This window comes from Meriones unguiculatus, chromosome 5 (assembly GCF_030254825.1).
Source record: "Meriones unguiculatus strain TT.TT164.6M chromosome 5, Bangor_MerUng_6.1, whole genome shotgun sequence".
Classification (NCBI taxonomy): domain Eukaryota; kingdom Metazoa; phylum Chordata; class Mammalia; order Rodentia; family Muridae; genus Meriones; species Meriones unguiculatus.
This window is the reverse complement of record NC_083353.1, coordinates 83,731,215-83,759,130: the sequence shown is the minus strand read 5'-3', so window position 1 is coordinate 83,759,130 and position 27,916 is coordinate 83,731,215. Positions and strand designations below refer to the sequence as shown.

Genomic DNA, 27,916 nt, shown 5'->3' with positions numbered 1-27,916 from the left:
CCCACCACACTGAGGCCCTCAAAAGTACGCATGCACACTTGTATACTCTTCAGACATGAAGTCAAATGTCAATAGCTTCCACCAGCCATGACTCCTCACAGCCACATAAATCTCTTTTCACTACTTCCAAGTCAACAAATCATTTTCAATTATTATCACTCACCTTGGCTTTTCAGCATTTTATGTGAACATTCTGGCATATAACTGACTCAGCTTGCCTCACTGGCTCAAAAGGAAACTTAAGCCACATATGCTGCAGCTACCCTGTTGTGTTAACTGTAAAGACCAGTACCCACCCCCATTCTAGATTCTAAATTCTACTGCCTCATCTGTATGTCACAACTAGGCCAGCTGAACATCAACCTAGGGGAATGACCCAAGTCTCTGCCAAATACAGCAGCCATCTCATGTATATGGATTCGAATATTCTCCTTTGGGAATTCTGCAGGCCAGCAGAATGATTCACTGCACCAATTCAAATGAACTGTGCCAATACACACAAGGCCCAGAGGAGAGGTTACAAGAAAACAAGGAACTCAAAGCAGTCACTTCCCAATGGTTTGCTCTCTAGAGGCGCACATACGAAAGACATGGGGATGCTCCTGTAGGTTTCACCTCTTTCTGTTCTCAAGTTAGACACAGTCAACCGGATGTCTTGGATGTTCACTTGGGAGAAACTGACTTGCCAATTCTTTTGTCACTGACGGGAAGATGATGTACAGGGACAACAAAGCCTGCAAATGGTCATTTGGAGTCGTCCTGCCCAGAAGAGGTTAGCACAGGAAAGGAATTAAACTTCAATTTCACTGATTTAAAAGTAAAACTTGGTGGGGAAGAGAGGCCAGGTGGCTGAGTAAAGGTGCTTGCCAAGCCTGGCAACCTAAATTTGAACCTTTAACTCACTCAGGTGAAAGTGGAACCAAAGAACCAACTCTACAAAGTTATCCTCTGATCTCCACATGTGTGCCTTGGCACACACACCCCACAGAGATGCACATAAGAATAACAAAAACTTGAACTAAAAGTCAACACTGGGGCTGTAGTGATATTGATACTGCACTTGACAAGCATGTGCAAGGCAAGCCCAAATACCTCAAAAAATACATCAACAAAAATTCTTAAATTTAAAACTTCACTCAATTCAATTTTCAGAAAACTTAAGTGTTTGGGTATGGATTTACTATTTTTCAACTGCTGTATGACATCTAAATACAGATAAAAGTCTTTCTGGTGTAAGAGCACGCACGTTCAATTACACTGTAGACCACCGTGTACTCTGGGGACTTAATATGAAAAAAAAAATCAAAGTGGGGCTTAACAGTTATATGTGTTTGGTATTTCTTGAAGAGGACTCTGTACCCAGCACCCACACAGCAGCTCTACTTCTAACTCCAGTTGTAGGAGATGACAGCCTCTTCTGACCTTTGAAGGCACCAGGTATACACATGGTACACACACATACATGCACTCACACATAAACGTAAAAACAAAAGGGGGTATGGTGGTGCCTGTCTTTATTTCCAGCAGTCAGGAGGCAGAAGCAAACTGATCTCTGAATTTGTTGCCAGCCTGGTCTAAAAAGCAAGTTTCAAGACAGCCAGGGTTACTTAGAGATCCTGCTTCAAAAAAATGGAAGAAAGAAAAGAAAAAGAAAGAAAAAATAAAAGAAAGACAGAGAAAGAAAGAAAGAAAGAAAGAAAGAAAGAAAGAAAGAAAGAAAGAAAGAAAGAAAGGGAAGGAAAGAAAAGGAAAGGAAAGGAAAGGAAAGGAAAGGAAAGGAAAGGAAAGGAAAGGAAAGGAAAGGAAAGAAGGAAAAGGGAAGGAAAGGAGAAAGAGAGAGGGAGGGAGGGAGGGAGGGAGGGAGGGAGGGAGGAAGGAAGGAAGGAAGGAAGGAAGGAAGGAAGGAAGGAAGGAAGGAAGGAAGAATATACCTCTTGATGGTTTCTGTATCCTGACTATATACACTAAGATGTTTGGGATATACTAGGTTCAATAGAAAAACATTAATCTTACCTTTAAAATACGGTTCTAACAAAGCTGAAAATGGCTTGGAAATTACTTCAGTTGGCAGAATGCTTACCTAACATGCACAAAAGCCCTTGTTAGATCCCCAGCAAGGCATAAACCAGGTGCACACCTGTAATCCTAGCACGCTAGAGATGGAGGTATACACAGGAGGATCAAAAATTCAATCCTGATGCTCCGCCACCCCACCCCCCAGTTTCTATCTATCCACATTATGCTCAAGGTGCTAAGAATAAGTGATGGCTGAGTGCCTATCCCTCTAGGCTCAGGAACATCAGGAAAGGGAACAGAAAGGCAATGCTGGAAGACAGAGAGAAGACTGTGAAATGCCATTTTCAGGGCACAACATAGCCACTACACACAACACGGCACAATCTCACAGCAATTATGACTGTCTGCACAGGGTCTGCAAAAGACTGAAACTGTCAAGAAGCAATCATTGATTGGGAAGGACCTCAAGGGGCTCTATCACCACTGTCGAACAGCTGGCTATAATGGATTCTGGGAGAAAGGCAATTATTGTCCAGGTTCCATGGATAGTCCAAAATCTATGGTCACACAGATAGTTTCTGATAAAATCAGTGGAGCAGAAGACAACACAATGAAAACAATATGAAAAAAAAAGTTGTAGAGAAGTTGACAGGGTAGGAGATATGAGGGTAGAGGTTAAGGGGAAACAATACATTAGGTATATACATGTACAAAATTGTCAAAGAAAAAAAACTACAAAATCTTCAAGATCATCTCTGCTATGTATCAAGTTTGAGCTTCATGTCCCAAAAATGAAAGAAACAAAACTGAAAGTGGCACTTGGTTGCATTCCCATGAATCCAGTACTGTCTTAGAGAAGGGAGTTAAACTGAGGACTCTGCTGCCATCTGCTGGATACCCTGGCACAAAATGGTCCATGACAACTTCCAAAAGTGGATGGGTTAAAGTGGATATGAGGGATGGAAAGATACAGCTAGCTGGGTTTGCCAAAGACTTATTACTGATGTGGTAAAGAGAGGACTAGAAAGAAACGTAGTCTTCAAAATCCCGGGGAAAATATGACCTAGTTACTAGTTGATAGGGTAAGTGGCTGTGCTCAATTCCTTCTGCAATTGTAAAGGCTTTTGGTTGCTGGGTCCTCCCATGCCCACTGGCTCCACTAAAGGCTCACTGCTGCCTGGCTGCCCCTCTTGCCTTCTCTTCCCTATCCCCCACCCCCTTCTTGGCACTCTGCCTTGCAAATGTACTTTCTTTTCAGCATTCACATCATTTGTTTCCCTTTTATTCTGCTTGGAGCTTGCTATGTAGTCAAGGCTGGCCTTGAACTCACTGGGATCCACCTCCACCTCTGTTCCCAAGGCATGCACCACCATGCCTCGCCTTTGATTTTATTTATGGTTGTGGCATGCCTACTAATTCTATTTCTTTCTTTCTCCTCTAAGCTGTTTTATTCTGTTTGCTGATTTTATAGTTTCAGCCCTTACTTTTGGGTCTCTGGTTCATCCTGAGTTGACTTTTAGATACGGTTTCAGGTCAAATTCTAAACTCATTGCTTTGCCCTGAATAGCAAGTTGTGAAATGTGCATTCCTTCCCATCAGATGGTTATGCACCCTTGTTAGAAGTCAACTACTCACAAATGCCTAGCTCCACTCTACCCTACAGACCTATGTGTCTGTTCCTGTGCCAGTACCACACCATTTGTACTGTGGTAGCTTTGCAGTAAGTCTTGAATCAAGAAGTTTGGTCCTCCAACTTTTCTCTGGGTAGTCTGGGTCCCTGGCATTTCCAAATGAATTTTAGGATATGTTTGTTATTTCTGGAAAAAAATGAAAGGCAGCTAGTTAGTTGAGTTTTGATGTGTATTAAAAGAGGTATTTTATTTCCCTGATGAGACTAACTGGATGACTGCTTTTGCCTTTGCTGTGGAGCTCAGAGGTAACTTTATAAGAATGGGATTTGTCTAAACTTCCTTGATACGGGAGCAAGAAGACTGGCAGCAGAGGTTACTAGAAAAAGCATGACTCTGGAGATTAAATATGTTAAGTCCTGAACCTGAAACTTAGATGCCACATGAGCTTTGAGCTAGGTATTGACTGCTCTACATTCCAATAGGTCATCTTAAGAAAATACGCATTTCTACTCATAACGCAGTGTTATAAAGGAGGCCCCAAATAGGCAGGTCTTCCCTGTTCAATAATGATATAGGCAGTGACCTACCTGCTCTGTACATGGGATCCAAGTCTGACCCACTCAGGCTCCAGTGAGTCAAGAAGCCTCAAGCAATGCAAAGCCCCAGGAGGCACAGAGGAAGGAGGGCAAGACAAGATCAAAGCGCCAGCTGGTAAAACTAAGGAGCACTGGTTTCTAACCAAGCTCAGCAGCCTTTGGGAATGCCCAAGTGATTCTGCACAACTCCAGATGTCCACAGAAGACAGAGATATAGGTAACTGGATAACATGATGACACAACAAAGATCAACAATCAGCTTCTACCTCTGAACTGCAGGTGCTCTTCCCTGACCTTATGGCTTCAGATGTGACTGCTTACTCAGTATTCCACCAGCTCCCTTTTTCCCCTTTTCCTTCTATAACAGGCACTCATTTGCTACCTGAGCAGGTAAAAACTCCTCCTGACTCTATCACCTGTCTGGGAAGTTAAATCTGCAGAGTAGACACCTGCATGCTAGCACTTCTGAAGGGAAGAGAATGGAGTCATAAAAGCGAAGTCATTAATGGGTGTGCTTGTGAAGCAGGGTTACAAGCTCCTCAGCAGAGTATGTAGAGTGGATTAGTAGTTAAGAGAACTGGCTGCTCTTGTGGAAGACCAAGGTTCAGTTCCCAGCACCCACATAGGGGCTCACATTTATCCATAACTCCAGTTCCAGGGAATTCAACGCTCTTTCTGACCTCCTTGGGCACCAAGCACACATGTGGTATACATATACAAGGAGGCAAAATGTTCACATATATAAAATAATCTAAAGAAACAAGTTCCTCAGTATCAAATTTCACAGGTTAGTATTTACAGTTCACAGACCTGGATATCCAAATGAGTTACAAGTGGGTCAGCATGGAAGGGAGGAGATATTCCCTTTATACCAAGCAACAAAAAAAGTGAACAGCCACGCAGTCAATGAGTTTCAATCGGTACACTTATCCTCCTCCCTGTCAGCTAATCTGGCTTCAAGCCTGTGCATCCTTGGGAAAGGACAGGAAGAAAGAAGTAAAACTCAGTTCTGTCCTGAATTCTATGACACAAATGCAACCAACATACTTTTTAAAGTCATGTGACTTGTTTATAATAAGATATCATATCATCTAGTGTTTGGAAAGTGACTGTGGGTGCTTGTGGTGAGTTTTCAGAGGCAGGAGTAGATGTGTGTGAAGAGCTGGGTTCCTGGCTCTGTCCAGAGCAATGCCCCAAGTCGTTTGGTGCTGATCCCGGTCTGCTCCATGGCTGGCTACTGAAAGGACCAGTTCTCTTTTGACCCACAAAGTAATTTGAAGGTGGGGCAAACTCAGGATCACGCTCAGCCCGGAGTTCTGACTGCTTCTTCGACCAGTATCCAAAGGAAAATTCTAATGAATACAAGAAAGAGTATTATTAGAAACAATCATGAACCAGTCAAATTTATTATAATTATTTTTCACTTTATATATGCATTTTAAAAGCTACCACAGATTTTCTAAGAACAAGGAAAAGAACAAGAACCCAGCTTAGAAATGGAATGGCCTTATGAAAAGGAAAGATTAGAGGAAGGCCCTGTGGAGAGGCTGACAGGCCCTGGACCATACTACCAAAAGGGCACTGCAATTACAGAGAAATGAAATGGTCAATTATTTGCTGAAGTTGACATTGTTAGGTGTTTCACATCAAAGCAGCTTATCATTCGTTGAGTTCTGGAGGACACAGAAAGGGCTTATTTAATACAAACAGTGGCTCTTTATATTTCTCTTGTCAACTCCAACAGCAGGAATTAATGTTCCACTGAAGTATTTTTGAAAGAGGCATAAAACAGTCTGCTGTGGCAAAGATTGTGGTGAGCACTTGATGACAAATTAGAGAAAGATGTGCATATACAATGGAAGCTTAGGTAAACTTTTAACCAAACATAAAAAATTGCTAACAACAGAATACCTCAGAACACCAAGCCTCCATCATACTTTGAAAGCAGTTCCTAAAAACTGACATTCTAAGCTATAAAACCCCACCTAAAAGTATGATTTAAGCTTCCTAGGTGTTTTTTAGAAAATTATTCTGTGGACAGGACACCTTTGTAGATGCTGATCTTTTATGATCATATTTTCCCATTTCCCTGTTTATAAACAACTAGTATCCAGTAGGGAGAAAAAACAATTTTCAAAGACTGAGATTTCCTTAAGATTTAGGACCATCAAGACTTACTGTGAGGCTGAATATGAAACTCAGTGATAGAGCCTTGCCTAGCATGTGTAATGCCCTGGATTCCATCTCTGCACCATAAAAAAATAAAATCTCACCAGAATCACACTTTGACTCAAAACAAAAATCAGGCTGGAGAGATGGCTCAGAGGTTAAGAGCACTGCCTGCTTTTCCAGAGGTCCTGAGTTCAATTCCAGCAACCACATGGTGGCTCACAACCATTTATAATGAGATCTGGTGCCCTCTTCTGATGTAAAGGCATACATGCAGATTTGTATACATAATATATTTTTTAAAAAAATCACCCTTCACAAGAGCCCCACTAAGACGTTTTCACACCTCCAAGCCCCTCCCTACCTTTTCCTCGGTCCCACTCTCGGATGTGTGGCACTCCAGGCTTGGTATCCTTCCTCTCCTGGATGATGACTTCTACCTTGCTATTCTGGGCCACAGGAGGTGGAGCAGGCACAGCCTTTGGTTCTGATGGCTCAGTAACATCTCCATCTGCTTTTGTAAGGAAATAAAACCTTATTACTATGGCTTAAAAATTTAACATACTAATTTGAAGTAATTTACTTCACAATTAATTAATAGTGCTAATGGGAGCAGCAAGTGTGTGTCTTAGACAGTAGTGAAGTAGTTTGATAACATTTATTTCTCTATGTAAGTGGTTGTGAATGCCAGAGCACATGTAGAGATCAGAGGACAACTTTGTACAGTTGGTCACACCTTTATATGTGTTCCTAGGATCGAATTCAGATCATCAGGTTTTCATTCTTGAGCAGCAAGAACCTCCTAACTACCTTGCCAACCCCCTCAGTACTTTCTATTCAACAGATTGCCGAAGTCTTTAAACGACTCTAACAATTTTATCATATCATCTTATTAACAAGAAAAACTCAGCTCAGCAATGGTAACATGTATAAAGTTTCAAGAAAATTTGAAACAAGTTAAAGCTGAATGGATGTCAATCCCCGTGCTCCCAAGGAGCAACTGAAAGACCCAAATCCTCAAATTATCCAACTAAAACTGCAAGACTAAGCAGCCTGAGTACGGTGCTGGAGAGGTGGAACCAGCTGTTGTGGTTTTATTTTGCTGGGTTTTTTTGGCCATATTTTTAAATATCTTAATGAAAATCGATTTTCAAATAAAATGTGGGGACATAGTTCACATTTTCTAGGACAGATGTTCAGGAGGCAGAACAAAAACAAACACTATACAGAACTCAACTAGAGACAGCCTTTATCTGAAACTAAACACAGGATTTTCAATCCCTAAGCTTTTCTGGTGTCTTGTCAGGGCTACATGAGGCTTTGCTCAGAGGCTGGAAAAGGAGCAGAAGATTCTAAACAGCCCTAAACATCCATACTTTTCTCTTGTTGCTAATAGAAGGTCCCCAAATTTCAATCTCACCTGCAGAAAAGGCCACTTCCAGCTTCCTCTGCTGCTAATACAGACTGTGGGCCAAGCTCTAGGCCAGTAGTCACAGCAAACACATAGGCTGTGACTTTCCACTCACACTCTGAAAGAGACAGCTGGCTTCTCCCCTCTCTCCCCTGCTTCCCTGATCTGGTCCCGTACTGGATCAGGAACAGGGTGTCAGGGAGCAAACTTACAGTATGCAGAGGAGAGCAACACTCTAGAAAGCAGTAGAAACAGCAACATGAGAGGAAGCCTGGGACTGGATGACCTAGATACTCTCGCACTTTTCAATGATAAAACAGACAAACAGGTTTGTACACTGGAGCCATTTAGGGAAGGGCTGAAGTTAGCAGCTTGGCTTCTACCCTTAACTCACAGTAAGCCTGTCTGACCCCAGCATTTCACACTCTCTCCCAGGCAAAGTGTGTTCCACCTCTAGTTTCTAGAGCACGGTTCTTTGGTTTAAATTCCTGTCTCCAGCTGCTTTACCTTAATACCCAACTTGTTAGGTACATTTTACAAAGAGAATGCATTAACACACAGAAAACAAACAAACAAAACAAAACAAAAAAACCCCAAACCAAAAAAAACTATAAGCAAAAAAAGTTGAACTCCTATCTCAGCAGTTAAGAGCACTGGTTGCTCTTCCAGAGGATTCAGGGATTAATCCCCAGAACCTTCATGGTGGTTAACAACCTTTTATAACTCTTGTCCTAGGGATCTGATGTCTACTTCTGGTCTCTGAAGGCACCAGGCACCAACGTGGTATGAAAACATGCATGCAGGCAAAACACCCATACATACGAAATTAGATAAAAAATTTAAAAGCACTTAAGTTAAAAAGATTAGAGAAAAGGATTCTTAAGTATTTTTTAACATAAAGATGATAAATGCAGGGGCTGGAGGGATGGTTTAAAGGTTAAGAGCACTGGCTACTCTTCTAGAGGACCCAGGTTCAATTCCCAGCACCCACTTGGCAGCACACAGCTGTCTGTAACTCCTGTTCCAAGAGATCTGACACCCTCATACAGACATGTGCAATCAAAATTAAAAACACCAATGTACATATACATAAAAAAGATAAATGCATGAGACAGATGTTTCTCTTGATTTAGATCACATAATATAAACAGTTACCAAAACAGTATATGGCATCCTGCAAATATGTAGTTTCTATGTTTTTTATATATTTTTTTAAATTAAAATTTAAAAACTTTTATCTTATTTATGTATACAACTAAACTTTTAAGCTGGTTTACTAAACTGTCATTTTAAGAAGTAACTCAATGTATTACTTGTTAATATCCTTGTCTATTGCCTAAAAACATGCGTGTCATTCTGAAACACTCTATAAAAACTGTTCCTAGACTGTGAGATGGCGCAGTGGGTAAGAGTGCCTGCTGAACAAACTTGATGATCTGAATCTGAACCAGGATCTCACAGAGAAAGCAAAAACTAAAACCTTGAAAATTGTCCTCTGACCTCCACACCTGTGCTATGGCACATGCACAGCCATACTTACTCACACACCACATACAATGATAGAATGATAGATAGATAGATAGATAGATAGATAGATAGATAGATAGATAGATAGAAACAAAGAGAGAAAGAAAGATCTAAGAGTAATAATAAAAATTGCTCCTGGTAAGACTTCAAAAGCACATGAAGTGAGGCACCAATATAGACCTAAGATTTCCATTTTGAAGTCAGAAAGATGAGCTGTGATATACCTCTACTTTCTTCTTCAGTCCCGTCCTTTGATTTTTTAATCCTTTTGTGTCGAAGTTTGGCAAGTCTTGCTTCTAACATAGCCTTTCGCTTTTCCTTTATGTTTTCTCGTTTTATTCTCTGATCTGTTGTCTGGACAGAACAAAAAGAAAATTATTTGCCTGACGTCAAATTCACATTTCTGTTTAAAAAGATGAAATAATTCTATTTTTTTTTTAAAGTGTTAATTAAGCCAAGTGGTGGTGGTGCACACCTTTAATCCAGCACTGAGGCAGCAGAGGCAGGTGGATCTCTGTAAGTTTGGTCTACAGAGGAAGTTTCAGGACAGCCAGAGATACATGAAGAAACCCTGTCTTAAAAAAAAAAAGTGCTAATTTTCATAGCACCTCTAAGCATGGTCTCCTAAAGACCCTGAAAATGGTGTCCTATGAAGTAGAATGTCACAGCTTTAAGATGGAAACTTCCACAAAGAAGAAAGCCATTCAGTTTTCTTCTACTCCTTTGATCCCTTAAAACAACTTCCTATTTCCTCACCCAGGTTATCCAAAAATGCCATGTTTGAAACTAGATTTAAAACAGCAGGACTGGGGGCTAAAGAGATGGATTAGTGGTTAAGAATACTTGCTGCAAAAAAAAAAAAAAAAAGAATACTTGCTGCTCTTCAACAAATGGTGCTGGTCTAACTGGATGTCTACATGTAAAAAAATGCAAATAGATCCATACTTATCACCCTGCACAAAACTAAAGTCCAAGTGGGTCAAAGACCTCAATATAAAACCAGACACACTAAACCTGTTAGAAGAAAAAGTGGGGAAGAGCCTTGAACTCGTTGGCGTAGGAGACAACTTCCTGAACAGAATACCAACAGCACAAGCTCTAAGATCAACAATCAATAAATGGGACCTCATGAAACTGAAAAGCTTCTGTAAAGCAAAGGACACTGTTGTCAGAACAAAATGACAACCTACAGATTGGGAAAGGATCTTTACCAACCCTATATCTGACAGAGGGCTAATATCCAGAATATATAAAGAACTTAAGAAGTTAAACAGCAGCAAGTCCAATTAAAAAATGGGGTACAGAGCTAAACAAAGAATTCTCAATAGAGGAACATCCAATGGCTGAGAAACACTTAAAAAAATGTCAGTGTCCTTAGTTATCAGGGAAATGCAAATCAAAACGACCCTGAGATTTCATCTTACATCAATCACAATGGCTAAGATAAAAAACTCAAGTGACAACACATACTGGAGAGGATGTGGAGAAAGGGCAACCCTCCTCCATTGCTGGTGGGAATGTAAACTTGTATAACCACTTTGGAAATCAATCTGGCGCTTTCTCAGACAATTAGGAATAATGCTACCTCAAGACCCAGCTATACCACTCCTGGGTATATATATCCAAAAGATGAAGTATACAACAAGGACATTTGCTCAACCATGTCCATAGCAGCTTTATTTGTAATATCCAGAACCTGGAAACAACCCAGATGTCCCTCAGTTGAGGAATGGATACAGAAATTGTAGTACATTTACACAGTGGAATACTACTCAGCGATTAAAAACAAGGAAGTCATGAAATTTGCAAGCAAATGGTAGGAACTAGAGAAGATCATCCTGACTGAGGTATCCCAGAAGCAGAAAGACACACATGGTATATATTCACTTATAAGTGGATATTAGACATATAATATAGGATAAACATACTAAAATCACCTAAAAAAGCTAAGCAAGAAGGAGGACCCTGGGTAAGATGCTCATTCTTCATTCAGAAAGGCAAACGGGACAGACATTGGAAGACAGAGAAAACAGGGAACAGGACAGGAGCCTACCACAGAGGGCCTCTGAAAGACTCTACCCTGCAGGGTATCAAAGCAGATGCTGAGACTCATAGCCAAACTTTGGACAGACTGCAGGGAATCTTATGAAAGAAGGGGGAGATAGAAAGACCTGGACAGGAGCTCCACAAGGAGAACAACAGAACCAAAAAATCTGGGCACAGAGGTCTTTTCTGAGACTGATATTTCATTCAAGGACCATGCATGGAGATAACCTAGAACCCCTACACAGATGTAGCCCATGGCAGCTCAGTGTTCAAGAGGGTTCAATGGGAACAGGGACTGTCTCTGACATGAACTCAGTGGCTGGCTCTTTGATCACCTTCCCCTGAGATGGGAGGGGGCAGCCTTACCAGGCCACAGAGGAAGACAAAGAAGCCAGTCCTGATGATACCTGATAGACTAGGGTCAGATGGAAGGGGAGGAGGACCTCCCCTATCACTGGACTGGGGAAGGGGCATAGGAAAAGAGGGAGGGTGGGATTGGGAGGGGATGAGGAACAGGGCTATGGCTGGGATACAAAGTGAATAAACTGTAATAAATAAGTAAATAAACAAATAAATAAATAAAAAAGAATACTTGCTGCTCTTGCAGAGGACCCAGATCCAGTTGCTAACACCCACATGGTGACTGAAAACCATAAATAATTACAGTTCCAAGGGATCCAATTTCCTCCCTGGCCTCTGTAGAACCACACATGTATACAATACACAGACAGAGATGCAGGCAGAAAAATAATAATAGTAATGATAAAACAGCACAGCTGAGCTGGCTCAGTGAGTAAAGATGCTTGCCACAGTGGTGTAAATCTGGCAACCTGAGTTCAATCCTGGAATCAACACAGGGATAGAAGGAGAGATCAACCCCATAAAGTTGTCCTCTAACCACCATACATGCCCACACATCATACTATTAATAAAAAAATATAGCAAAGCACAGACTACTTCCAAAATAGTTGTAATTTTAGAGTTTGAAAACCCATAATAAACTGATAATTATCTGTTTAACCAATAACTGCATTCTCAATATCAATTTTCATTTTACTTACTACATTTTTTTAATTCTTCTCTCAGTCAATAAATCCTTCCCTTCTGTTTGCTCCTCCTATCCCTGCCCCGCATCTCCCCTCTTCCGCAGATCTACTCCTCCATTCCCCTTCAGAAAAGAGCAGACCTCCCATGGATAAGAACCAAACACAGCATAACAAGATACAATAAGACTAAGTACAAATCCTCATATCAGGGCTGGGTGGGGCAACCTACTAGGAGGAAAATGATCAAAGAGCAGGAAAAAAATCACAGATAACCGATTTTCCAATGTTAGGAATCCTACCAAGCTAATAACTATAATATATATGCAGAGGACCTAGTACAGATCCACACAGGCTCTGTGATTGCTGCTTCAGTTTCTGTGAGCCCCAGTGAGCCCTGCATAGTTGATTCTGTGGGCTGTGTACTGCTAGAGTCCTCAACCCCTCTGGCTTCTATTCTTCCTCCCTTTTCCGCAAAGCTCCCAAGCTCCAAGGGCAGGGACTCAATGGAGAGCTCCAATTTGGACTCTGTCTCCACAATGCTCAGCTATAAGTCTCTGGATTTACATTTTTTAAAGCATGGCCAGTCAATAACAACAACTTTAAATTTAATTTGCACCTGTTCACGAAGCATCTCTAAAGTTTTCATTTGCTTGTTTCTCAACTCTTTGTCTCGGGCGAAGGCAAAATACCCAACACCAAGTTGCCGGGCCTCTGAAACAAATACAAGTATCAAAAATTAGATTTCTCTAATTAGAAAATCACATGTACAACAAATTCCCTAAAACAAAAAGAGACACACAGTAATATTTGCACAAGTTTAATTAAAAAAAAAATAGATAAGCAAAAACAAGTTAAACTGCTTTACTGTTTACTAAGTGACAAACACACAGCCAGGCTACTCAGCCCTGGCTGTCTCCTTTCTGGGAACAAGTTCTTAGACTAACAGACTTCCTGTTAGGAAGAGGTCTCCAAGTTTCTTAGGCGTTGGACAAAAAGTCAGCACCTGGCTTTGTGCTTGCCATTGGCTAGAGATTTTTTTTTTTTTTTTTTTTAATTTTAAAAGGTGGAAAAAACCAACAACACTACCATTTCTTCTGAATGCATGGAGAGGACCTAGAGGACATAGACCTCCTGCTCAGATGTGGAGATCCATGTCGATCTCCAAGTGAAGGGAGCAGGGGCCGCCTCTATCATGAACTCGGTTGCCTGCTCTTTGATCACTCACCCCTGGTGATGTGGCCTTCCCAGGCCACAGAGGAAGAGGATCCAGGCAGTCCTGATGAGACTTAACAAGCCATGGGCAGATGGCAATGGTGGAGAATTCCCCCTTTCAGTGGACTAGGGGAAGGGGATAGAGGAGAATTGGGAGGGGGAAGGGGGAACGAGTTGAGGGAGGGAGCTTCAACTGGGATATATAATGAATAAAGTGTAAAGAAAAAATTTAAAATAAAAAAAAGATTTTAAAAAGTGGGGGGGGAAAAAACCCAGAAACCAACAATACCATTTTCCCGAATGTCTTCATAATGGATGGGTCCCATTGGCTTTTTCAGGGCCTCCCTTTCTTCTTCCTCCCATTGCTGGCGCTGAAGTTCTTTCCTCATGTCTTCAGATAACAAAGTTTTCTCATTGGCAGGACTAACAAAACTAGCAAAGGACAGAAAACCTATGCTCAGGTAAGTGTCATGAGAAGCAGCACTTAGTGCAATGGGTTGGTCATGGTAAGTAACATCATTCGGGAAGATAACAGCTCCTTTAGAGGCTTCTGGCTGAGAAGTCAATACAACTGTTTTAATACATTTTTACATTCATGTATATATACACATGAGGAGCCATGTACATATGCCACAGCATGCATGTAGAGGTCAGGGGACTGCTTTCAACTTTCAGGAGTCTATTTTCTCTTTTTACCATGTGGTCATTAGGCTTAGCAGCAAGTACTTTAATCTGATGAGTCATCTTGGTGACTCTATTTTATCATCTTTAAATCAATTCTCAGACTTACACATGAGCATGATGGGATCTTGCCTCAGTGTTCAAGAAAAGTGACTTTCCTTTCTACCCTTTTCCTGTTTGACATACGGAAGGTGTACTAGCCAGGAAGGATGAACCATTGGACTTCTCTGAATGGCCTCTTGTCTGGAGACATGGAGGTGTTACAGTGCCTCCTGTCCCAGCAGATGGTTTGTATTGTGGCCTCTGTGTGCTTACTCTAGGCCTACCCACAGCAGGCCTAAGCCCTGGAGGTGGAACGTCTCTAATACTTTTCATATAAGGCTGATTTCATGGACTTTTAATCACCAAGACACTTTTAAACATTTATTTCTTTGGTTCCACTAGAAATATAGTCATGAGTCCTTTGCTTCACATAAATAAGAAAGAATAAAACCCAGTGAACCTTCTCAAACCCTCTGTCTGCAAAGTCTGTTTTGTTAGCTAGGTTTGGGCTAGCTGCAGTTGTATTTGGGCCTTCTGTATTTGCAACCTAGATCAGACATTCTTCCAAGTCAACAGTCTACTCGACCCTTTTAGCAATTACAATGCATATGACCAGGACAGAATGCCTGCCTGTGAAAGCTGAGTCAGGGAATAACATGACTAATTCTCTCTATTATCCTCCCCACCCCCCGAAAAAAAATAGGTTTCAGAAAAAGAAAATCAATAAATAAGGGATAATGACATTCAGGTTGTTTCCTGATACAGAAGGTTATGAGTGTCTGCACATGTGAACTGCTACAGACTTCAGTGTATATTCTTACACAATAAAAGTCTTACTATAGCAACAGTCATTCAGCAGCCTCTCCCACAAGACAATCCTTGTGACTATGTTCCAGACAAAGGCCACATATTAAACTTACAGTCTCCCCTGAAGATTTTTATCCATCTCCAATAGATCTGGTAAATCCTTTCTCATGCAGCGCCGGGATCGGCCCAAAGAGTCTACGTAATCCACCCTGAAAACAAGAAGTTTGGAAGACAGTTTGTACAATGAGCAGATCCTTATGTCAGGAAGTTGGAACTTAAAGAAGCCATGTCATTACAGACCTTCTTACCAAGAACCTTGAAGCTAAGGAACCACTATCACTGAGAAAATGCTTCTCAATTAGCAGCTGACACCCAATAAGCTTTTTGTGCCCTCTACTAAATCTCAGTTTTAGGAACTGTAGGAAGAAATTGATCATTTATGTTTCTGATTTCAAAGACAAATTGCCAATACAGAAATTGCGGCATGAAAACACTCACTTGAAATAGTGGAGACAACTCTTATGTTGACTCTGCATTTTGGCCACGAGGCTATGTAGCACAGATTTTCATTGCTCCTTCCCCACAGTGTACTCAAGTCTCACTTTCTATTACTAATACACTTCTAATTGACAAATTCTTTCCAGTGGGCTTAGGAGTTTCTTAATGTAAATCATGGTATGTTTTTGGACCCACTTTAATTAGGAGGAACACAAACAATATACTCCTTTCTTAATCTTTCCCCAAAGCAGACAGTAAGGACAGGGCAAGCCAGACATACAGTAAGGTTAAACAAAACACCGAGACTTCCTAGCAACCAAAGTTGCTAGGGCAGGCTTTCACAGAAAACATTTCCTTTGCACTATGGTATAACATTTTTCATATTTGTTATCACAGACAGGAATCTCCCATAGTCCTTAACAATCTGTGCTACAAGTAAGCAAAGCAATTCAAAATCAGATACAGCTGGCCTGCAATTTCTTTCCTCTCAAGTGATGCTGATTTCCTTGTTATCCTATGCTTTATAATCAAATGCTTGGGAAGCCGCTCATATAGTCCTACAGCTGATTGTTTTAAGAAATCAAACCTACGACTAAACACAAGTCTTCATTTTCTTTTCTTTTCTTTTTTTTTTTAATGAATGGGGGAGAGAACCATCTAGCCAGATGGTCCATGTAATTATTTACAGTATTTTGCAAAAAGATTTTTCACCACCTGGAATTTAATTACCAAAAGGATTCACAAGCAGTCACAATTCTGGAGCCTCATTCAAAAAAAAAAAAAAAAAAAAAATGTAGGAACTGCTTGCAATGAGTCTTACTGCACCATATGGTGGCATGCGACACCTTCAATTGCCCTCCAAATTTCTCAAATCACTGGCAAATTGCTTGTAATCATAAAGGCATTAATAAGAAAAAAAATTTAAAGACATCAGACCATTCAAAGGCGATGAGATTTCTGCCTTGAAAAGCAATCACAGCTATTCTGTTTTGGAGCAAGGCTCCCCAACACACAACGCCAGCAAAGGAACACAGTAGTCAGCAATGGCTCTAGCTCATCAGCAACTGCTTACTGAGCAGTCCCAGGCAGCACAAACTTGGAGAAACTGGGTGATTCAAGGAGGATTCAGTACCCTATCTCTACAGGGCTCTAGGGAAGTAGGAGGGGTGCATGACAGAAAATGTAATTTAGGCAGATCATAAAAACAAGCAAAGGTTTGCCTCAAATGTTTTGCTGGTAATAAGGCCTGGAGTGGGTCAACTATAAATAAAAGGTAAGAATCACCCCCCCCCTTAGTTCAGATGAGGAAGCAAGTATTTAAGACTAGAAATGACGACAAAAGGCACAGAGAAGCTACGTTCTCTGTGATTCCATGTTGCATACAGACACATGCTAACCCCACAACAGCAATGTGAAATGTCAGCTATTTAAAAGATAAAAAAGCATGGCCCACAGTGGACACCTTCAGCAATATGAAGAGGAAGGTTCTGACATCCACAGCAGCAGGGATTTCTCTCTATATGCATAAATACCTGTCCAAATGGGGCTAGCAAAAGACTAGAAACACCACAAACAGTCCTGAACAGTTCCCAAGAAATCTCCCAGAACGAGAGCTTGAGAGACAGCCAGCCACAGTATGTGATCAGAACATCAGTGACATCTAAGCAATGACAAGTTCTGCTAAATGAGTGTCTAAGTGACATAAAAGGCACTGTAATGGAATTTGCACTCTGATCTGTATAAGGCTGGGTTCCTCCATCCTTGATGTACATACACATAAAACCTGGAAAAATGTCAAAAATAGAGCTCTGCAAAGTATCTACTATGCTCCCAGAATGGAACAACTTGCTTCTGGGAGTGAATTTAAGGGAAATGGTCATGGCACTGAAAGCACTGCATCTCTACTTTCCATGGAAGGAAAATAGGCCTTAGAGAGACTGTATATTTATCAAGTCCACATGGGTTGGATAGAAGACAGTACTGGAACCCATACCTCAAAACCAGAAAACACTGTAGCTAGAATACAGCTTACTTTGCCTACCCTTCCAGTTTCTTTCTGCAGGACTTAAAAGGGACCACTTCCCAGGACCTGACATCTAAACCAGAACACAGGTAATGCAGCAGCATGGTAGTAAGGGAGCAGGACATTGACTGACTGGCCAAGGATCCCTGAGCCAAGCACCACCCTGGGCACAGCAGATGCTCAGTTCTCATCTGCAGTCACTGACGTCACCTCTCGCACCCATTTCTATGCAATCCTTTACACTAGTTCAACCAAGGGTGGTTCTTAGAAGACAGGAAACACAGGCAGAATAAGAAACAAATGGTGTGACCACCATCAAGCAAAACTATTCTCAAAAAGTGTGAGTCTGAGGTGATCACTCTGATCTTATCCCCAATATTACCCACCATTCCTCACTGGGGTCTTGGGGAGGGGGTATGTCTTTTTCAGAAAACTCTTCATCATCATCTCTCTCTTCTGCATTTTGGGAATCTCTCGAAGCACTGTGCACCTCCGTTTCTTTCCTCTTGTCTATGATCTTCTGTGTGAAATCCACAAGGTACATGTCCTCCATTTCCTCATCTAGGGCACAAAAATCATTTACAGATTCAAGACATCAAAGAAGAACAGTGTAGCTGGAGCCAAGAAGTGGGCCCACTGCCTGAATATTCATTCACCAGTCAATGCCTCCACCTGGGCCAGCCACCAAGCACCTGAAGGAAGCACTAAATCAGCTATCCAAACCAGACACAATACTCCAAAAAGTCTTGAGCTTCCTGGTGTGTCATCAACATATTGTGTGAGCAGTGAGACCACTTAAAACAACAGCCATCCAATTTTGAGTAACCTGCAGCTGAAAACATACAAGAGACACAGAAGAGCCTTTATCCCAATCAAGATAGTAGACCTTTCTTGCCTTTCGAAACATATGACTTGCATCATTAAACTCTTATACTGGTGTGTGGTGAGAAGTGCTTGAAAGGTCCTAACACAGGTAAACAATGCCCTCTGAAGCCCTCACAGCACTTAGAAGGCAGAGACAGGTACAAGTATAGGTAGATCTCTGAGGTCAGCTTGAACTACATTGTGAGCTGCAGGCCTACCAGGGCTACATGGTGAGATCTTATCTCAAACAAATACACATACACACACACACACATACTGAGTTCTTCTTACAAGCGGACCTTATTTTCAGGTAATGACTGGAGTCAGAAGTCAGGCTCTATAATAAAATGTAACTAATAAAAAAAAAAAGTCAGGCTCTACACAACTGAACTCAACATGTTTTTCCCCCCTAAGGATGGACACTGAGCCCCGCTCCCAACCACCAAAATAGTAATGTTATCCCCCTTCACAGTGTTAAGAGTGAAGACTACTGAAGCTCCAAGGCTTAAGCAGTTCAGATACACAGGTACAATATATATATCAGGAGGTAGGCCTGCTGGGTTTGACAAAACACTCTCCACAAACATATTCCTTCTGACTGAGTTACTGTATTTTCATTACAGTATGTGGGAAGAGGAGTGCACAGGAGGACAGGTGCCCTCAGAAGGCAGAAGAGGATATCAGTTCTCCTACAGCTGGAGTTACAGGCAGTTGTGAGTTGCCCAAGATGGGTGCTGGGAACCAAACTCTGGTCCTCTGTGAGCATAACAAGTGTTCTTAATGCTTAAGCCATCTCTCTAGCCTCTCTGGGTTTCTGTAGTAACAATAAGTTTGAAAAAAGAATAAAACAAAACAATTTCAAAGCCACAGTTATCTCAAAAGGGAGAGGTGTGTTCTCTGAGAATTGAGGTGCAGACGCACACCCCAGTGAGGCACTGTCACCACAGCTCCCAACTTTGCGAATGACTGACTCTTCCATGCTGGACTCCCTGAAGTGGAGAAGAGATACACTCTCTGAGAAGAAGCAAAGGATGGCTCACAACCACTGGTGTCTTGTTTGCTAGGCAAGGTAGATCCTGAGCTCTAGCTCAACAACATCTCCCCCAACCCCCCAAAAAATACCTGCTCTTACTACTTTCCCCTACAGGATACTTTTCTCCAGTTTGCCAGGTCAAAGCCTATTTTCTTCTAGAAATGTCCTGAATGCATACTTGCTTTCCCTGCCCCCTGCCAATGGTATGTGCACTGGCCCAGAAAGTCTCTTATAATGTTGTCCAACTATGAATTCTGCTTTCTATTTCAGGGGGACATGACAAAAAAGGGTATTACAAATATTTAAACTTTTTTTTGGTGAAGCACACCATACAAATACTAAAAGAATATGCCATGAAGTTGAAATTACTTAGGGTACAAAAAATAATAAGTTAGCATGATAAAGTAAAAAGGCAAGGAAAGGGGAGAAACAGAGGAAGCAAAGTTAAATAAACAGAGAAAGAGGAATAGAAAAAGAATATTCTGGAAAGATAAAAGGAAAAAAATAACGAAAAGAAAACTAAGAAGTTATCGTGTAAGAGATGACTCAGAGGGTAAGTACTTGTCACCAAACATGAAGCCCTGAGTTCGAATCTTCAGAACCTGTATAAAGCCTGGTTTGCAGCCCATCTGTAACCTCAGGGTTCCTATGGTAGCAAGATGGGAGGTGGAATATATCCCCCACCCAGGTTCTCAAGCAAGGCAGAAGGTGAGGATCAATGCTCCACTCCCATGCTGTGGCAGGAATATGCTCACACTCATACATACTAACACACATAGCCACAAACACAAAAATAAAAATGTAAAAAAAAAAAAAAAAGCACTGCAAAACATGAAGTTTGAAAAAGTAAAAAGCACATCACAAAAATAAAGCTGAAATAGAGAGACAACAGGAAAAGGGACAGCATAACACCAAGTACATAATGGGACCAGAATTCTGCACAACCTTACCTTTTCCATATTCATGCCTGTCCATGTATGCAAGGCTGCTCTATTCAGACTGTCTTATTGGTGCTGGTGCTCTCCTCCACTGCATGAGCTCTCAGTGGAGCTGGCTTCCTATACTCTCCTGCCCCACTCCCTGCCCCGAAGTACAATGGCACTAATCAGAATATTACTACAGATTTTCTTGTCTCTGTGTAGCCATTGAAAATAAAGTTTTGATTTGATGTTTAAAATTTTCTTCCTCTTAGAATCATTCTGAATGATACAATACTGAATCTGTATAAATTATAGACAATAAGAAATATAAACTCTTTTATTTACCTAGAAAATCTCCTTTAGTCATCTTTTCATATAATTTGGCCTTTTCTTCCAATTTTTCCCTAGGAGAAAAACAGACAAGTATTAGACACGGTCCTAGAATTGTCCCTTCCTTCTACCACCAACATATCACTTTGGCAGCAGCTACCTCCCCTGAGGTCTTCCATGAAAAGATGGGCACAGCGCTTGCCGACTGCCCCGTCCTGAAGAAACCTTCATCTACTTCATTAGTGAAAGCAGAAGCATGCCTCAGGACCTGAAGCCATTCCTGGTACATTATAATTGTTCAGTAAATATCTGATGACTTAATAAATGGATGCACTAAGTTAAAGCTCCAACAATTTAGCTGCTAACTGCAACTTAGGTTACATACCAAAAGAGAGATGTATTTAAACATAGCATTTTTCTATTTAAAGTTTCCAAAAGGATCACCAGGTTCATGGAAAGCCCCTTCTCCATAGTGTTTTTAGACCAGGGGTCATCTGTGGCTTCTTGCACTTCTTTATACCGACTTATCTTTGTTAAAAACAAGACAATATCTACTCCAAAGAGCACAAATAATACATTCAAACCACAAACTAACATAAAACAAACACCCCTGGCATATTAAACAAAGTAGCCTCTCTGCTCATATAATTTTGGTGGCATTTATCATATAGTGAGAGATGCAGCAGCAGCAAGACTTACCAACAATACAAATCACACATGAAAATGTTTTAGTGACCAGAATACTTAGTCTCAAAATTACCCAACCCAGGTTATTATTAACCACATAGGAGAAAAGGCAAACTTAGAGTAGAGAACTCTTCCAGACTTTTTCTAACCAAGTGAACAAACTCACCATTATCAATGACTCAAACTGACAATTATGAGCCTCGGGATAAGATTCAATGGGTAAGACACACAGACTACACAGAATTCTTAAATGAAAACTTTAATGTAACCCCATTCAGACACAGAACATAGCAGGAAAAAAAAAACTGGCTTGGACACTTAAAAATGTCAGCAGGGTAACTGACAACAAAAGGCAAAAGAATTGGAGAGATATGAGGGCTAAAAGCATGAATGAAATATAATCTTTGAATCCTGAATTTCTTTTTTTCCTGATTTTTCAAGATAGGGTTTCTCTGTATAACAGCCCTGGATGTCCTGAAACTCACTTTGAGAATCTTTCACAAAACCTATTCAGGGCATAATTGTGCTGGGACAAGTAGCAAAATTTGAAATATGAGCCACAAAGTAGTATTAAACACAGTATAAGATACCGTCCTTGTTCAGATAAGATATATACTGAAATACTCACAAGTCATGAATACCGTGACATTTAAAAGTCTTCCTCTACAGGTGTGGAGGAAGCGCAGAGGAAGGCAAATATAACAACATTCTAATTGGTAAATTTGGGAGACAGGCATTAAAATGTTCTTTTTAACCATCTGTTAATTATATTCTTAATTTGGGAGGGAAAGTTTGGGGTCTCTAAGTACGAATGTCTTATCATCTAGCCTAGAACATAGTATTGGACACTTCTTAAAAATGCGTGGTAAGTTGAAGATGTGGCTCAGTGGACAAGACTATGGTATTGCATCCCTAGAAATAGAAGTTTAAAAAAAAATGGTTGATATAGACCAGGCAGTGGTGGCACATGCCTTTAATTTTAGAGGCAGAGACAGGTGGATCTCTGACTTCAAGGCCAGCCTGGTTTACAGAGCAAGTTCCAGGATAGGGCTACTCAGAAAAAGGACCCTGTCTTGAAAAACAAACAACAACAACAAAAATTGTTGATACAACCTTTTCTTTCTCTCAGCTGCCAGAAAGATAGCAGACATTCAGACCAAGGTGCTTACCAAAGCAGCCCACAATCTTTTCAAACAAGAAGCTGGTTCTGCTGAGAGAAACTATGAAGGAGAGGTTCCTTCAGTACTACAAAAACACTGGTCTAGACTTGAAGATGCCCAAAGAGGCCATCAAAGGCACCTAACAGGCAAGAGATGCCTCTTCACTGGTAACATCTCTACCCAAGGTCACATCTTTTGTTTGGTGTCATCTGCCAAACTTTATCCACTACATCCAAAAGCACAGTCAATTTGAGAAGCACCACAAAAACATATCTGTAAAACTGTCCCCTTTTCAGGGACATAGAGACTGACAACATTGTCACCATGGGATGGTACAGGTCCTTGAGTAAGACAGTATGCTTCACTGTGCTCAAGGTCACCAAGGCTGCCAGCACTAAGAAGCAGTTCCAGAAGTTCTGAGAGGATGTTGGCCAACTCCCAGAACAAAGTTATTTTTCAACTTTGAAAAAAAAGTTGATATATTTAGTGTGTTATGAAAACTCAAAACAGATCCCTATTTCATCTTCTAAACTGAACTTATCTTTCTTTTTGTAAAACAGACATACGTAAATTACAGCATTTTAGAAGACAGCCAGCCCTCCGTATCTAGAGTCTACACCTCCAGATTCAACTAATTGGAAAAAAAATAATATTCCAAAACAATGTTTCAGTGTTGCTAATGTATACTGTGTATCTGTCTGTACAGATTTTCTTTCTTGGCATTCCCTGAGGATTACAGAATAACAACTACATCATATTAGGCATAGCAGGTAATCTAGAAGATTTTAAAGTATACTGGATGTTTTTACAGACCACCCTACTTTATCTATCTTGGGCATCCTCAAGCTTTGGTATCTGAGGCAAGGGAGGGTCCCAGAACCAACCAATACCCCTCAGATATCAAGAGACACTATATTTACATTGATGGAGTATTCGACTAGAAGGATGTAGACCAGGAAGAGTAACATCTGAATGCCTATTTCTTTGTTTGGTAACTACAAATATAACTACCTTGCTTTGTCTAAAGTCTTCTGCTCCTCAAGTTTCTGTTCAGCATCCTTCTCTGCTCGACTGGACACGCCTGCATTTTGCTTGATCCAGATACTTGGCTTCTGGAGAATAATTCAAAAGAACAAAACTAAACCACGTGATTGCAAAACAATCTCAGCTTGCATCAAAAGGAGAGAAAATCGTTAGATCTCATGAATCATCAGAGAACTACTTATTCTGGCAGCTAATTTACAGCCTACAACAGACTACCTGCATAGGACTGTGAAAATAACTTTTATTCCCCTGATGTAATTGTCACCTCCAAGCCTTACTGCCTCTGTCTGCTAACCTAGACCTAGTCCTGGAAGCTCCCAGCCTCTGTACACTAGACTGTTTTCAGCCTCCGAGACCTTCACTCTTTATAGTTCTTTCTGATCTCTGCCTGCCTTGTTCAACTCAGATGTTCTGGCTCAAACCCCTCTCCAAGCTGACTGATTTAATATGCCTTCTCTCAGTTTCTCACTGAATTGCTCTGCTTGGCCTTAAACTAACTCTAGCAATATGTTCTAATCTTCTGACTCCTTCCCATTTACTGGCTCATTCTGTCTTCACCCATGTCTAGTTTGTTCTCTCTTCAACCTCTCTCTGTAAAACTCTCCCAGTAAAAACTGTCTCTGAATCCCACAAACTGAAATGCCACGAACTCAACTTCACTGCATTGTTTAACTCACTGACTCAACCAAACTGCCTGAACAGTACTGACTAGAACTCAAGAGATCTGCTGCCCTCTGTCTCCTGGGATTAAAGGTGTGTCTGTATTCCAGCTGGATCACACAGACCTAGAAGGTCTTTGGATGTGATCTCTTGCTAGAGCAGCCATGCTCTGAATTAAAATTTCTCTATACATGACAATGCTGGAGTTGAAAAAAGTTCTATATCACATAAAGAATTTCCTTCTAAATGTCACTGAGTTGCTTTCTCAACTGACTTTTACCCCGATAACACCATTCAATATTCCAATGAACCTGAGCAGAATACAAAGAAATACAGTAGATTACTACCTATTAAAAAAATAAAAAATTTGTTAAAGTCTTTCATATTTTAAGTCTATTTCTATATTTTACAATTGTTTATCTGTGCTTGGATATAAAATACATGCTAATCATCCATGAGAATATAACTTATTAATAGCATGTTAAAGAAGAACATTGGGACTGGAGAGATGGCTTAGCATTCATTATGAGGGCTTACTGTTCTTGTAGAGCACCTGAGTTCAGTTCCCAGCACCCACCTTGCTTGGCTTACAACCACCTATAACTCCAGTTCCAGGGAATCTAACACCCTTTTCTGGCCTTTGAGGGCACTCATACACAGGTGGCATATACATGCATGACATATGTACACACATAAATAAAATAAATATTTTTTAAAAGTATTTAAATAATCTTACTAATTTTAATATTTCACATTTATGCAAACGTTCAAGTATAAGTCAGGAATTTTTTCCCTTTACTTATTTACAGGTAACTACTGACATTTTTTTCAAAAACTTAAAATACAATGTAATTCTTCCATGTTTGAAATCAGTAGAGATATCTTTACCTTATTAGCTGTCTTTGGTTTTCCAAAAACTCCAGAATCTTTTAGAAGTTTTTCTTGTTTGAATTCTTCTTGTTTTCGGAAGAGCTCAGCCTTAAGATCTACCAACTAGAATAAAACAAAAAAGAAAATGATATTTAATTCAATTCTGGAAGGTGACTGGATTGCTAAGCAACTGTAATTCTCCAAGGAAGATTTCACCTTCCTGAATATGGACAAGAAGCACAACGTTTAAGTATGGAACTCTATACAATATTAAACAGCACTAGGGTCACATTGTAGTTTTTCTACAAATATAGTTCTACTCCAGCTTTCCTCACTCCAGGCTTTTCTTTCTTTCTTTCTTTCTTTCTTTCTTTCTTTCTTTCTTTTCTTTCTTTCTTTCTTTTTTTTTTTTTGTCAAGGGGAGAGTGATAGAGCAAAGTAAGCAAATGGAATTTACATGTTCACAAAGGATTCAAAAGGCTTCAAGTCATTTCTGAACCGCCTTCTGTTTGTGGGACACATACCAGAAGTACAGACTCAAGTTTGACTCAGTTTGTTTTTAAAATGTTAAGTTTAACTGAATCATGGGGTTTAAAATGGGAGGGGAGAGGACAGGTGAGGAGAATGGGGCAGCTGGGCAAATACTTGTGCCTACCTCTCAGCTGTATTAGTCTTAACAGAACAAAGGAAGAGGGGGAGATGATTTAATGAAAACTGGCTACATGTACATGCATTTGTAAATCAGACACTAGTAGCTGACAAGAAAAATAAAAATGACTGAACTTGGGGGCTAAAGAGATGAGTCAGCAGGTAAGAATACTTGCTGCTCTCGCAGAAGTCAGAATGGTATTCAACCATCCATTCCTAACTCCAGTTCCAGAGGATTCAATGCCCTTTTCTGGCTTTCAAGAGCATCAGGCACACATGGGTTGCATGTACAAAGGTGCAAGCAAAACAGTTATACACAAAATTTAAAAAATATTTTTTAATGATTCCTTTTATTTCTAATGTGCAACTGGTGTTTTGCTTTTGTATATGTGTGGGTGTCAGATCTCCTAGAACTGTAGTTACAGACAGTTGGGAGCTGCCATGTGGGTCCATAGAGTCCTCTGGAAAAGAAGCCAGTGCTCTTAACTTCTGAGTCATCTCTCCAGCCCCATCAACTTTTTATTTTTATTTTTTTAATGACTGAGTTCTGTGATTTTTATTTGAAAGAAATCCATTTTAAAGTACTGTTGGCAGGGATTATAACAATGTAAAAGAGTTTCACTCCAGGACCCAATATTCAAAATTCTTAAAAGAAAAAAAAATTACCTTTCTCTTCATAAATGCATCAATTATCTAATTTTTTTTTCTATCCTACAACCACTTCTGAATTTAAGCTCACAAAATGGCCAATTCTTGGACTTCATTTTTATTGTAATTATTGAAAACATTACCCTCCGGATAGGTTAACTTTGGTTTGGTTTTTATAGACAGGGTCTCACTGTGTAGCCCTGGCTATCCTGGAACTATGTAGCTCAAGCTGGCCTGACTCACAGAGGTCTATCCACCTGTCTCTGCTTCACAATGCTGGAGTTTAGCGAATGTGCAACTACACGCTACTTAATTTAGTTTTTAAGTACTGAATCCAAGCAAACATATGACTAAGACCATATTTTTCATTTTAGAAAACAAGTTCCGACACAATACTAGATACAACATTGGATGTTTTCCTCTTGTATTCCATAGTCTGTAGTAAATTGAAGATTAAGTCAAAGGGCAGGCAATTTGTTCGGAGATAACAGACAAGGCAACGCTTTGCACTCAATCAAACTGAACCTGGGTTCTCACACAACAAATCCGTATGTAAATTGAAGAAAACGGTATTCACCTTTGGGTGCCAACTTCATCATCCATGAAGGGTGACCATTAATACCACCCAAATCCTAAGGCACTTGTGAGGACTCAATGGCGGCATGCATATGAAGCGCTGGCACAAAATGTGCACAGCATTTACAAGTTTTCTGCTCAAGAATGGTTAAGTTGGCAGAACTCCTTACATCCTCACCACCCGGGCAGCCCATCCCACAAACGCACTAACTAACTTGTCACGGCCCTGCTAAGAAGACCGTAGGTACTCTGGAGTCCTGGGGAATGGTATCACATTCCAATGCTCAAGAAGGACTTTGCTGGTCTCTGGGGTGAAAGAGAAGGCAGGAAGGGCACGTCCTCCAGGTCCCCGCAGACAGCGAGGACTGGCCGGCCTGTGGCGGCTGACCCGCAGGATGCGCACTGAGATCCCTGAGAGAGTGGCTTCCTGGGCCTGTCTGTGGGGCGAGGTGTCGGACAACGCCAGGTTCAGGATCCTGTGAGTAGGGAGTTTTCGAGGGTCCCCGCGGGGAGAAATCCAGGCAGAATCCCTGTCAGACGGGGAGTCCTGGTCCCCGACCCTCAGGAGGCAACACTTGAGTCGTTATTCGCGACTGAGAAGGGCGGGGGGAAACGCGGAGCACGTACTAAGCCACACTCGAACTCACCGAGGAAGCTGTAACGTCCAAAGGCTTTTTCTTTCGATCCATCGTCCAGCCAGGCCTTACGCCGTAACTCCCAACCTCCTGTTTTCTCTGTCAGGCCTTAAGAGCCCGCCCCGCGGCGGAACCG

General features: G+C 40.9%; 1 protein-coding gene and 1 pseudogene across 2 annotated transcripts; one reads left to right on the top strand and one right to left on the bottom strand.

Moving 5' to 3' along the window:
- Positions 1 to 5,287: 5,287 nt before the first annotated feature.
- On the bottom strand, positions 5,288 to 27,909 carry Ccdc174 (coiled-coil domain containing 174). Of its 2 annotated transcripts, none has more exons than XM_021638234.2 (11): positions 27,793 to 27,909; positions 25,292 to 25,396; positions 23,711 to 23,811; positions 20,868 to 20,926; positions 18,092 to 18,266; positions 15,298 to 15,393; positions 13,944 to 14,086; positions 13,059 to 13,153; positions 9,575 to 9,704; positions 6,777 to 6,926; positions 5,288 to 5,595 (listed from the first exon to the last, which is right to left on the bottom strand). In XM_021638234.2, the coding sequence occupies exons 1-11, from the start codon at positions 27,832 to 27,834 to the stop codon at positions 5,300 to 5,302; spliced, it is 1,392 nt and encodes a 463-aa protein (XP_021493909.1). In that variant the 5' UTR covers positions 27,835 to 27,909; the 3' UTR covers positions 5,288 to 5,299. The 2 variants fall into 2 exon arrangements, with proteins under 2 accessions (XP_021493909.1, XP_021493910.1); XM_021638235.2 differs by having other exon boundaries at positions 6,777 to 6,923; positions 27,793 to 27,886.
- Positions 21,714 to 23,119, top strand: LOC110549254 (small ribosomal subunit protein uS17-like; annotated as a pseudogene).
- Positions 27,910 to 27,916: the final 7 nt, after the last annotated feature.